Raw genomic sequence first — 13,890 nt, forward strand, 5'->3', positions numbered from 1 at the left:
TTGCCTAGCATGCATGAAACCCTGAGTTTGACTCCACAATACAACATGAACAGAAAGCCGGAAGGTGCACTGTGGCTCAAGAGTAAGAGTGCTAGAGTGCTAGCCTTCAGCAAATGAAGCTCAGCGACAGTGCCCAGTCCCTGAGTTCAAGCTCCAGGACTGGCAAAAAATAAAGTATGAAGAATCAAGCTCACACCTACCTGTAAGCATAGCTACTCAGGAAGCTGAGATCTGAGGGTCATGGCTCAAAACCAGCCCAGGCACTAAGTCCAACTAACTACTAGAAAACTGGAAGTGGCCAGACATGGTGGCTCACACCTGTAATCCTAGCAATACAAGAGGCTGAGATCTGAGGATCAAGGTTCAAAGCTAGTCCAGGCACAAAAGGACCTGAAACTCTTAAATCTCCAATTAACCTCCAGAAAAGGGAAGTGGGGCTTGGCTAAAGGGTAGGGTGGCAGCCTTGACTGAAGAGCTTAGGGATAGAGCCCAGGCCGAATTCAAGCCTCATGACCGCCCCCCCCCAAAAAAAAGTAAACCAGAAGTGGTGCTGTGGCTCCAGGGGTAGGGCAGTAGCCTTGAGCTGAAGAGCTCACAGACAGTGCCCATGCCCAGAGTCTAGAGTCTAAGCCCAACATCCCACCAAAAAAAAAAATAATCAAGAGATACAATAAAAAATAAGAAGTACGTGCAAATAAAAGCAAGCATATGCACATGAGGGTGGGCACGTGTGCGCACGTGCACACACGCGCACACACGCGCGCGCACACACACACACACACACACACACACACACACACACACACACACACACACTGAACTTCCCATAAACCTTACTCGACATAAACTTTGTTAACTTGGGCCGACTTTCTACTTGTTCCTGAAAATACACTAAGAGGTGCAAATATACTCTTGAGTCTTCTTGTCTCAAAATTCAGTTTTTTCCAGGAAGAAAATTCTTACTAACCTCTTTCATAAAAGACTTGCCTATTCGCACCACTTTTGCAAATAAGATGGGATCATGAGAAAGGTGAGGACCAAGGTAACAGAACATATTAAACACATCTCTCCTCAAATCTTCATAGCTCTCTGCTTGCTTTGGTGCTCTCTTATTTTGCAAAGCATCAACAGGTGAGCCTTTAGCACCTTTAGGAACACCAACTCTATAAAAAAAATGCAAATTTATAAACATATATACACATACTATACTGTATCATTTAAGTTATACAATCATATTAATCAGTAAATGAGTATTTTCTTGTTCACATTTTCCTCTGTACTTTAATTATTTCTTATTTTATTTTTGCCAGTCTTAGGCTTGGGCTCAGGGCCTGAGCACTGCCCTTGGACTTTCTCAAGGCTAAAGCTCTACCACTTGAGCCTCAGCACCACTTCCGGCTTTTTTTTCTATGTATGTGGTACCTAGGAATTGAACTCAGGTATTAGTGCATGCTAGGCAAGCACTCTACCACTAGGCCAAACTCCAGGCCCTCATTCCTTATTTTAATTATACCAAATAACTCCAATTCCCAACTAAGGAAAAAACAGAACTAATTATTTAACATAGAATAAAATAAGAGCTCAGAGGACAATGCTTCTAATTTATAGTGAAGAACAGGAAACCAGGGTCCGGGAGTTTGGCCTAGTGGTAGAGTGCTTGCCTAGCATGCAAGAAAACCCAGGTTTGATTCCTCACTACCACATACGTAGAAAAATGCCAGAAGTGGTGCTGAGACTCAAGTGGTAAAGCTCTAGCCTTGAGAAAGTCCAAGGACAATGGTCAGGCCCTTAGCTCAAGCCCAGGACTGGCAAAAAAAAAAAAAAGAATAGGAAACGAGGGATATGCAAATCTCAACATTTAACTATATCATATAGCTAGTTTCAAGAATTTGGATCTGGGAATGGGGAATAAGGGATGGGACCTCAGGTAGACTGGAAGATGAGACATAAAAATATGGCTGTAACAACAATGGTTCAAGTGAATAAAAAAAATTTATTTCTCTATCTGGGTTCCCTATCTACTTCTGAGTATATGGGAAGTGTTGATAGAAAAAGGAACTTCAACAATCAAAAGTGTCATACTAAAAAATACCACATGGCCAGAGTTCTCACCTGCTGAGCAGGTGACAGGCTATGAAATCACGGGCATCATTCTCTGAAAAGAAGCTTTCGCAGTCTACAGCCCAAGTGGCACTGAAGGCAGCTGCCAGTCGCTATGCACAAGTCACAAGGCAGGCTATGATCTGTGAAACTGAAGACAGAACTGCTGCCAAGACTACTCCTATGTACGCTGCAAGTAGGCTGAGGGCTAGAGGACTACTTGACACAATAGAGATAGATAATGAAAGAGGCTATACTGGTAATTACTTTAACAACAATGTGTATGTCAGGTGAGAAGGTATGCATAGTAGCAATGTCCTCAACCAGTCATTCAACCTAAGATAGAGAAATGCATATTCCAATTAGGCAAAATTCTCTACCTCTGAAAAGAGGAGGAAAAATAAAAATCAGTAGAATTTTTATTCTTGATATAGAAATACAATGTACAAGTCAAAACTATAGTTGCGTTTTTTCCCCAATTTTATTTTCCCAAAATTGTATTTGCATCTATTAGCATATATTATCAGGGTGTTCCTTTCTGGCATGCTCATATATGAATACAACGTACCGTGGTCAGATTTGCCTGCTGTCACACTCTCTCAACCTATGTTTATTGCCATATTAACCTCATACCTCATAGATTAAAGATAATACATGTATACTTAGGTTCACTAATGGGTGCCTCATTAACTAATTACAAATAGGATACTACATAATAACTATGAGACTGAATTAAAGTGAGTATATCTTGAGGTATTAAGTTCTCAGAACTATAGTTTTAGAGAAAAATGTGCTAAACTTGCTTGGTTTGAAAAGAGAAGATAAACCATGCCTACCTCAATCATTAATACCGTATACAGTAACATACCTTCTATAAAGAGGCTCAACGGTTATGTGAATGAGCTTGCAAATAGCAAGGGCTATTTGTTTATGTGAAGCTGCATAGTATGGAGGCAACTGATCCATAATGTTCTGTGCATGCTGCCAATCACCAATCATTAACAAGGCTTCTAATAAACCAAGTTTTTGGTTGTCAGGCGGCTAAAAATGAACAAGGAAACAAAAATAATTAGGATATAGACATTGAGAACGATAAATACTATTTTCTTAAATGACTGAGATTAATAATATCGTATACATCAAGAATAGTTGTCATATAAAACAAGATGATTGGGAGGGGGTGAGGAAGAGAAAGTGGGAGAAAAATATAAGAAGGGATATCAATGTTCAAGAAATAATGTACCCATTACCTGATGAATGTAACTGTAAACCCTCCATGTTACCCCGACAATAAAATACAATAAAAAATAAATTTTTTAAAAAATTTTATTAAAGAATTTATTAACATTGATTTTTACACCATATTTCAAATGACGTGTTTAACAAACAAGTATTCAAGAAAGAATCTCTATATACAATCACTGGCACTTAAATTTTAGAACATAATCAAAATTGTATGTCATAGATACATATTAAACTCCTCTCAAAAAAAAATAGTAATCATTCCTGGGAAACTAAAAAGTATTTGTCTTACTTTTTTAGTTCCTGAACAAAAACAATGGACCTGTATTTTCATTTAGCATGCAAATGCAGACAAGTTTATGAATAAAATTACTTAACGTATTAAAGTTACTTAATATTTACTGATTATTACTATACTGTATCAAAGGAAAATAATGTGAATTCATCCTTGCAAATCCAATAACCTTTACAAATCTCTTAAGGATTTGAGGACCATTAATACATATAACAAAAATACAATCAATAAATATTATAATTTTTCTTATAATGCACTGTGAAATATATACGAAAATATTGGCTGTATCTTTCAGGAAAAAAAACTAAAAAACAGGTCACTTTTGTAAAATGAATAATTCCAAAACCAGGTTCTAGGGGCCAGGAGTGTAGCCTAACGCCCAGCATGCATGAAGCCCTAGGTTCGAGTCCTTCATACCACATACACAGAAAAAGCCAGAAGTGGCACTGTGGCGTAAGTGGAAAAACGTTAGCCTTGAGCAAAAAGTATCCAAGGAAAATGCCCAGGCCCTGAGTTCAAGTCCCAGGACTGGCAAATATACATACACACACACATACATACACACACACACACACGCACACACACGCACACACACACAAAACTAGGTTCTAAAACAATCAAAGATTTATAACTTTCCTTAAGGTGATTACCAGTAGAGGTTAAATTTCATAATTATAACGTTAATTTTATAGAAATGGTGTACCTTCTCTACTTTGTCGTCATCTTTGTCCTTTTCTTTTTCTCTCTCATCCATTTTTTCAGAAGACAATACAACCATGTTAAGTTTTCTAACAATTTGCTTAGCTTCCACAATTTCTCGTTTATGTTCATCCATAATGCAACTATCAGCTGGAAGAAGCTAAAAATGATTCATTAAATTTTATAAAGCAGCTAAAATAAACTACTTTCTTATTCAAAAACAAAAAACTATTTTCAATTGATATAGCTTTACATAAGAAGTCTAGCCTACTATTTGTGACTATCATTTCCTTCTAAATAAAGCTATTAGACTATTGTTACTATTTAAGACATTGGAAACATTTTTAAATCAGGTAACAAAGTTTCACATGCTCCTTATATAAAGGTCCTAAAATAATACAACACTGATGTTTACCACTAAATTCATAAATTTACCAAGGAAAGTATTTACATGTTGCATTGAAAACACTGGAAATGTAGTTCAGAGGTAAAGTACTTGCCTACCTAGTTACAATGCCCTGTGTTCAATCCTCAACACAGAGACAAATAAAACCCAAACCCCTAATAAAACTACTGCACATGGATTAAATTTGGAAGAGGTGATATACTGAATTACATGAATAGGTAGATGTGAACCCTTCAAATAAAAAACAACAAGGGCCAAGAGTTTGGCCTAGTGGTAGAGTGCTTGCCTAGAATGCACAGACTAGGGTTTGATTTCTTGGTACCATACACATAGAAAAAAGATGGAAGTGGTGTTGTAGCTCAAGTCATAGAGCTCCAGCCTTGAGAAAGCCCAAGGACAGTACTCAGGCCCTGAGTTCAAAGCCCAGGACTGGGGGAAAAAAAAGTGCCAGGTGCGGCAGCTAACACCGGTAACCCTAGCTACTCAGGAGGCTGGCTCTGAGGATTTCAGTTCAAAGCCGGTGCAGACACTAAAGAAAATGAGGCTCTTATCCCCAATTAATCACTAGAAAATGAGAAGTGGGGCTGTGGCTCAAGGGTTAAGGCGGTAGCCCTAAGCTGAGGAGTTCACGGTCAGTGCCCAGACCCAGAGTTCAAGCACCATGACGGACCAAAAAAAAAAAAAAAGTTGGGGGCCGGGAGTTTGGCCTAGTAGCAGAGTGTTTGCCTAGCGCTCACAAAGACTCGGGTTCGACTCCTCAGTACCACATACATAGAAAAATGCTGGAAGTGGTGCTGAGGCTCAGGTGGTAGAGCTCTGGCTTTGAGAAAGCCCAATGTCAGTGCTTAGGCACTGAGCTCAAAGCACAGGACTGACCAAAAAAAAAAAAAAGAATACACTAACAGGGGCTGGGAGCATGGCCTAGAGGTAAGAGTGCTCGCCTAGCATGCACAAAGCCCTAGGTTCCATTTCTCGGTACCACACACACTGAAAAAGCCAGAACTTGTGCTGTGGCTCAAGGGTATAGCACTAGCCTTGAGAAAGCCCAAGGACAGTGCCCTGGCCTGAGTTCAAGCACCAGGATTGGGGGGGGATACACTAGCAGGGCTGGGAATGGTAGTAGACTGTATGCCTAGTATGAATGAAGTCCTGTATTCTACTTCTCAGTACCACATAAACAGAAAAGGCCAGAAGTGGCACTGTGGCTCAAGTGATTCATAGAATGCTAGCCTTGAGCAAAAGAAGCTCAGGGACAGTTCCCAGGCCAAGAATTCAAACCCCAGGACTAGCAACACACACACACACACACACACACACACACACACTCGCTCAAGAGACAGTGCGCAGGACCAGCATATGTACACACACACACACACACACACACACACACACACACTCGCTCAAGAGACAGTGCGCAGGACCAGCATATGTACACACACATACACCACTTTAAAAAAAAATGAAGCCTAAAGCCACAATGCTAGAATTTGGATTTTCTCCCATAAGACATGTCCTGCTGATTATTAAAGCAACTTTTGGGAGTTTTGCTGTTGTTGTTTTTGGTTGTTTTTGCCAGTCCTGGAGCTTGAGCACTGTCCTTGGGATTTCTCAAGGCTAGAGCTCTACCGCTTGATCCACAGCAACACTTCTGGCTTTTTCTATGTATGTGGTAGTGAGGAATCGAACCCAGGTCTTCATGCATGCTAGGCAAGCACTCTACCACTAGGCCAAACTCCCAGCCACAACTTGAAAATTTTAATTCAACCATAAATCTACAACTGGCCAAAGAATTAACTCATGTTACAAAGTAAAAACAAAATAATAATGCAATATGTTTTTATAAACTAAGAATTGAGCACATAGAATCAATCGTGGCATCTTATATTGCTACCTACTACTCTTCCCACCCCTGGGATGTAGAACCAAGTATTCTTTGCATCCCAGTTGACTTACATGTACGTAAAGATCATCTAAATCAATAAGATTAAATTGTAGAAGTACAGCTGCAACTCTGTATAAAGATGATGGAGTCTCACCACTTGGTTCCTTGAAAAACAAAAGAATATTTTCTACTTAATGTAACAATTAAAATCATATTCTTACCTTCAATAATTAAGAACAATTATATCTAATTACACAAGCATATATTTAAATGTTCTTATCAAAATCAAATCAATATTAAATGTGAATTCAGGACAAAAATGGTTACATCAGCATACTTTTCCACATTGATGAATCTGATGATTGCAAGAAACCAATTCTGAGAATAAATACCTTTAGATTTTAGATTTTGGGTTTGTTTTGTTTTTGTTTTATTTTTCTTTAGCCAGTCCTGGGGCTTAAACTCAGGGCCTGGGCACTATCCTTGAGCTTTCTCAAGGCTAGCACTCTACCACTTGAGCCACAGCACCAATTCCGGCTTTTTCTGTGTATGTGGTACCAAGGAATCAAACCCAGGGCTTCATGCATGCTACGCAAGCACTCTACCACTAGGCTACACTCCTGGCCCAGAATAGACAACATTAATTTTTTTTTAATTTTTTATTGTTAGTATAAATGGGATATACAGAGAGGTTACAGTTATTGAGACTTTTTTAGAAGTACATTAATATTGGAGTTAATGACAATATTAAGCCAGCGTAGGCAGGAAAGTCTGTGAGAATCTTATCTACAATTAACACTAGAAAACCGGAAGTGGCGCTCTGACTCATAGTGGTTGTATAACGCTACCCTTGAGCAGAAAAACTCTGAAACAGTGCTCAGTCCCTGAATTCAAGCCCTACAACTGACTTTTAAAAAAAAGAAAAGAAAAACCAATTATTGATAAGGACAGATTTTTGTCATTAACATATGCCTAGAATGTGCAAGTTCCAAGATTCAATTCCCAGCACCAGTCAATGACAAAAGCCATTGCATTTTAGCATGAAGGATTCCTTAACATCTACAGTAGGGAAAATCTATAAACTCCCTCACTACGTGAGAGACAGAGACAGAGAAAGACAGAGACAGAGCGAGAGAGAGTGAGAGAGTGAGAGAGCGAGAGAAAGAGTGAGAGAGTGCCAGAGAGAGCGAGAGAGAGCGAGAGCGAGCGAGCGAGAGAGAGAGACTGTGCTTACAAACCAACACAAGCAAAAAGTTAGCAAAACCCTATTTCAACAAATGCAGTCAAGCATGGTGCCAACTGCCTGTGGTCCCAGAAACAGAAGAAGAGGGTAGTTAGTAGGATCATGGTCCAGGTCAAGCCATCCCAGACAAAATGGAAAAACTGGAGATCAGCATGTTGAGCAATATAAGCTAACCCTAAAAAGCCAAGCATCAGGTGATACTGTCCAAAAAGAAACACACTCTTTACATAACTTATATAACTGTAACCAGCCTGTACAACATCTTTATGATAAAAAAAACTAAGAATTACTTATTTTCTCATTTTTGAAGGTAAGTTTCATCAAACAAAGAATTCTTAGTTTTAGACATTTCTTTATCACTATACGTATATACTACCCCCACTGCCTTCTGACTCCATGGTTTCTGAAAGAAGGGGGTGGAGAACCGGCTGTTATATTTGCTGTAAAATACTTAATTTTTTATCTTTGTCTTTCAAAACCCTGATTGTCTCAATGTAAATTTCTGACTTCATCTTGCCTGGCCTTCATTGAGCTGCTTAAATGGTTACATTTACACTTGATTCACAGTCATCAAATTTGGGGAGATTTCAAGCACTACTTCAAATATTTTGTCCCTCTTTCTTCCCTCCCTATGGAACGGATACATATACTGATGCATATGCCGATGGTGTCCTCTTAATTTTTCACTTCTTCCTCCTCAGAATGGATAACGTCAACTGTCCTATCAAATTGGTTGCTTGATTTTTACACCTACTCCCATCTACTACTGAACTTCTGGTAATTTTTCTAATTCATTTATACCACCTTTTAACTACAGAATTTTGTTCCTTTTTATAATTTCTACCATGTTACTATAGCCTCTACCTGGTGAAGGATTACTCTCCTATTTAAGTACATCTAGGAATGCTGATTTAAATTATTCATCTATTAAGTCCATTACCCTGGGCTTCCTGACAGACTGTATTGATTTCTTTTGTCCTGTGAATGGGCTATATTTTGTGTCAATTGCAGGTCTTATTGTTGCTTTCTGAAAACTGGATATGTTGAATGTTATGGGGTAACTGTGGTAGCTACATGCCCCCCACCACCTCAGGAGTATTGCTAATAGTGCATGTTGTATAGGTTATTTTGCTAGCAGGTATAGTAACTTTTCAAAAGCCTTTTTGCAAAGCCTATATTCTTTTGTAAAACCTTTTGGTTAGTTTAATGGCCATCTAGTATTTGATAATTTTCTTAATGAACTATAGCAAAAAAGAGAGAAAAAAAAGAAAATGCTCTCAAATTGGGCGGATGGACTCAATGTTAAGAGCACTTCTAATTTGGCCAGGATATTTACAACTCTCTTCTTAGTTTTTTACCTCATGCTTGTTCATATCTTATACATCACCAGAGGAGAAAATTATAGGGTCTCCTCAGGCGGTATCTGAACATACATCCAACTCCAGGCATGTGTGTGGCATTTTCCTGGTGTATATGGAAGTTTTACAAAAGTAGATTCTCCCATCTACCTCCTCTATAAAATTATCTTTCAGGCTATTCAATTACCATTGTTTCTCTCAATATGCTCTTATGTTGTCATTGCCTTTAAGTGGTTTATGGTAAAAGCCACCTCAGCCCTGGGAACAATCTCAGTTATGTGAAACTGCTGTTCCCTCTGAGATCAGCTACACTGAAATGCAGTAGCAGCCTGTACCAGGAATGTGATGTTCTATCATCATAGCCACCATTGATATGCATATGGTAAACAGTAGGCAAATAATTTAAAACGTCATAGCATTCTTTTACCCCAAAGCAATAGCTTCACTCTTAAAAGGCAACAGGCTGGGCATAGTGGCTCACGCCTGTAATCCTAGCTGAACAGGAGGCTGAAATCTGAGAATCACAGTTCAAAACCAACCCAGGCACTAAAGTCCATGAGACTCTTATCTCCAATTAACCACTAGAAAACCCGGAAGTGGTGCTATGGCTCAAGGGGTAGGGTGGTAGCCTTGAGCTGAAGCACTCAGGGACAGAGCCCAGGCCCAGAGTTCAAGCCCCAAGACCAACCAAAAAAAAATCAAAATTGAATTCTAGGTTCTTGCCTCCAACATCAGAAACCACTGTACCTGAAAGTCTTCCTATCTGAGTTGATAATAACACCATCATTTTAGTTATCAATGCAAAAACCTTCAAAATATGCCTTAATTTAACTTTTTCAGATTCTCCATTTTACTCATCAGCAAATATTGGGAATACCTTCAAAATGCATTCATAGTGTTATCAATATACACTGCTACTATAATCAGATAGATCTTTTAAAACTTAAGTCAACACATTTATGTACAGGTACTCACTTGCATTCTCATTCATTCTCATTCTTATTCTCCTGCCTTTCTCATATACCCCACCCCTCCCTCTCATTACTCAAGTCACAATTACAGATTGCTATAGAAGAACCATTTGGGGGCCGGGAGTTTATCCTAGTGGTAAGAGTGCTTGCCTAGCATGCAGGAAGACCCAGGTTCGATTCTTCAGTCCCACATACATAGAAAAAGAAGCCAGAAGTGGTGCTGTGGCTAAAGTGGCAGAGTACTAGCCTTGAGAAAAGCCCAAGAACAGTGCTCAGGCCCTGAGTTCAAGCCCCACGGCCAGCAAAAAAAAAAAAAAAAAAAAAAAAAAAGAACCATTTCATTCTGATAGCTGGTCATTAAATAAGAAAAAAAAATTAAAGCACTAGCCCTGACCTTCTAGTAGGCACTGCATTTTAGGGAAACCAAATGACTTTAGTTGATAATGAACAATTCTTCTTTGTTAAAGAAAATACAGCTAATAGATATAGATGGCACTATAATTGACATGTCAACAATTGAAAGCCCTTAATGAAAAAAAACTGACTCAAGTAAGGGTTAATCTTTAGATTCTAAATTATTCAATGTAAGGTGGATGATAAAGCAGACATTCATATTGTATTACGGTATCAAGCTACAGATACCCTTCTATTGATGAGTTTGAACATTGCATAATCAACCATCAGACTATCAGTGACTTAAATAGACATTAGATATATACTATATGAAATACACACCATAACTTGTAAAATACATAATAAAACCAACTATGAAAAACTAATTAGATAATCCAAAAGGTACAGCCTTCTAGAGAATTGTTCATCAACAATTCAAGATCATTAAAGGGACACATGACTAGTCTAAACTAAAGGAGATTGAAATATCCTATGTTATCTAGTCATTTTGGGATCGTGTGTGTGCCTGTGTGTGTGTATGTGTCTGTCTGTCTGTCCTAGATCTTGAATTCAGGACCTGGGGACTGTTCCTGAATTTGAGGCTCAATGCTAATACTCTACCACTTGAGCCACAGATCCACTTCAGCCCTTTGGTGGCTAATTAGGGATAAGACTCTCAGACCCTCTTGTCCAGGCTGGCTTCAAACTGAGGTCCTCAGATTTCAACCTCCAGAGTAGCTAGGATTACAGGGTGTAAGGCACCAATGCCCAGCTAGGATCATCATTAGAACAGAACAATCGTGAACTAATAAATACTGTAAAATAATGATAAAATCTAAACAGTCTAATTTTCTTATATGATAGTAACTTAATTTGGTATGAAATTGACATCAAGGTTATATAAAATAATGTCCTTACTTTAAAGCAGAAGTAGGAAGGAAACCTTTTTCTCTGCCAAGGACCTGTTGGATATTTACAACATGATTTGAAATTCATATAAAATTATCAATAAAAACAGCTTTGGTCAGCCAAGAAGAAGCACACATGTCCGTCCCATCATATACCAAATGTTTTGCAGGGATGGCCCACCAGCAAGAAATTTCCTTGATTTTTTTTTCACTGTTTAATTTTTTTCTGAGATCAGACAAGATCAAGCTTGTTCGCTATAACCTGGGCTGGCTTTGAACCTTCACCCTCAGATCTCAGCCTTCTGAGTAACTTGAGTTACCGGCCTGAGCCACAAGTACCTAGCACCCTTGTTCTAAACAATATCAACTTCAATATTAATGAGAAACCTTCCTGATAAATGTAATATAAATTAATGTTATAAAAAGTATGACTATGTATTAGTAAACTTAATTCTAGGTTATGAAGTTATAGTCAAATATATCACTTTTCTATATGCTTGCAAATGTTTATAATGAAATAAAAACATAACAGAAACATAATGAAAAGCCAAGATAACATCAATCTCCTAGTAAGAACCCTCCATGGGTTTCATATAACATCAAAGCTAAAGACCCTGCACTAACCTATGTGATCCACCCCCATCATATCTGAGTTGATCTTCTGTCATTCCACTCTTTCTATACTATTCTCCAAAATATCATAGTACCATAGTACTAGCTTTTGTCTGAGGCTTTTCAGTAGATATCTACACAGTTTACATTCCCATATCCTTCAGGTCTTAAATCATAGTTTTTTTAATTATTTTATTTAAAATTGCAATCTAAAGGTCCAGCACTCATCCTCCTTATCCTGTTGCGTGTTTTCCCATGTTGGTGATCACTTTCTATAGCAATATTTCATTTATATAAAATATAAATGGGAAGCTGGGTCCTAGTGGCTCATACCTATAATTCTAGCTATTCCAGATGCTGAGTTCTTTAGATTGAGGTTCAGAGCCAGGCCAGGCAAACAAATCTAAGAGACTCTCATCTCCAATTAAACTTAAGTGTGCTCAAGTGGTAGAGGGCCAGTCATGAACCAAGGCAAGAAGGTATTGATTTGTTTGTTTGTATTATGTATGAAGCTCTACCACCTATAAGTTATATTGCACATAAGAGGTACTCTAACGTAAATCAGTTTAGTAGTACCTAAAAATTATACACAATTACTATTATTGCTTTGTTTTAAATCCAGAAATTAAATGTTTATGACATGGGCAAGAGCCATCATCTTATCTTTCTTTCCTGTGCCAAGGTAACTCCAATCGAGTTTGTCTTTCAGTACACTGGTACTTTCTAGCAATTGTTTATTCCTGCTATCCACCATGCCATTCTACTGTTCTCTATAACTTCTCTATTGTTATAATTTTCTATTGTATTATCTCTTTGAGAAGAACAGAAATGGACCTGCCTTATTCTCAAAATTAGTCATGTTGTTTAAAACACTGACAATAGCAGATCACAGGTTAATACTGAAACAAAATCATTTTCAACATCATTGTAAGAATAGTTCTGCTTAGAGGAACAGCATTAAATGAAGGAAAAACAACAACCTATTAAGTCAAACAATTACAAATTGGTGAAAATGAGGGCTGTGGGAGAAGGGAAAGGGAACATTTTCAGGCAGCAATGGAAAATGAAGATGGAATTAGGCAAGGGACCAATACACAAGATAACAATACATGCATAGGAGCTTATACCCAAGGTTACATCCCTTAGGTTACATCTCATATACAGTTCTTAATTTTAACTTTCCTTCCAAAACCACAAATAATCTAAATATCTCGGACAATTCTTCCTCTACACAGAGGCCCTTAACACTATAGATTCTCACAATGAAAAGACACCTCTGAAAATAAAAATGAGGAAAGTTTGTAAAAACTACTCCTTCCAATGACAGGTTATTTCTAAATCAAGCTGTTAGTGTATTTGTGTGTGTATTGGGCTTTTGTTGTTTTGGATTTTTTTTTTGGTACTGACATTTGCATTCAGAACCTCATTTTTGGTAGGCAGTGCTCTTATCACTTGAGCAACACCCCCAGTCCTTTTATTCCTTATTTTTTGGATAAAGTCTCACTTTTTTGCCTGGGGCCGGCCTCGGGCTGCTATTCTCCCACCTATGCTTCTCTCATAGCTGAATTACAGGCATGTGCCACCATGCCCAGCTTATTTGTTGAGTGGAGTGTCGATAACTTCTTGCCCAGGAACTTCAATCCTCCTGATTTCCGCCTCCCGTGGTGTGCCACCACGCCTTGGACATAAATCAAGTACTTTGGGATATTTCTTATATAAGAAAATTCCCATAATCTACAAAAAAGGATTATTCAAATATTGTCAAACTGTCCATGTATACT

General features: G+C 38.2%; 1 protein-coding gene across 13 annotated transcripts in view; it reads right to left on the minus strand.

Annotated features, from left to right (window-relative positions):
- The window catches only part of Thoc2 (THO complex subunit 2), a 118,776-nt gene that overhangs the window by 58,248 nt on the left and 46,638 nt on the right, over nucleotides 1-13,890 (minus strand). For all 13 annotated transcript variants that reach the window (XR_016533790.1, XM_090326345.1, XM_090326337.1 and 10 more), the window contains 4 exons: nucleotides 6,696-6,788; nucleotides 4,341-4,496; nucleotides 2,969-3,141; nucleotides 968-1,163 (listed from right to left, as the gene is read on the minus strand). Coding sequence is in view for 12 of the 13 variants with exons in the window: in XM_090326345.1 (XP_090182471.1) it covers nucleotides 968-1,163; nucleotides 2,969-3,141; nucleotides 4,341-4,496; nucleotides 6,696-6,788 (618 nt within the window). In the remaining variant the exon portion in view is untranslated. The remainder of the gene's footprint in view (nucleotides 1-967; nucleotides 1,164-2,968; nucleotides 3,142-4,340; nucleotides 4,497-6,695; nucleotides 6,789-13,890) is intronic.

The sequence above is a fragment of the Megascapheus bottae genome, chromosome X (assembly GCF_031878675.1).
Source record: "Megascapheus bottae isolate mThoBot1 chromosome X, mThoBot2.hap1, whole genome shotgun sequence".
In the NCBI taxonomy this organism is placed as follows: domain Eukaryota; kingdom Metazoa; phylum Chordata; class Mammalia; order Rodentia; family Geomyidae; genus Megascapheus; species Megascapheus bottae.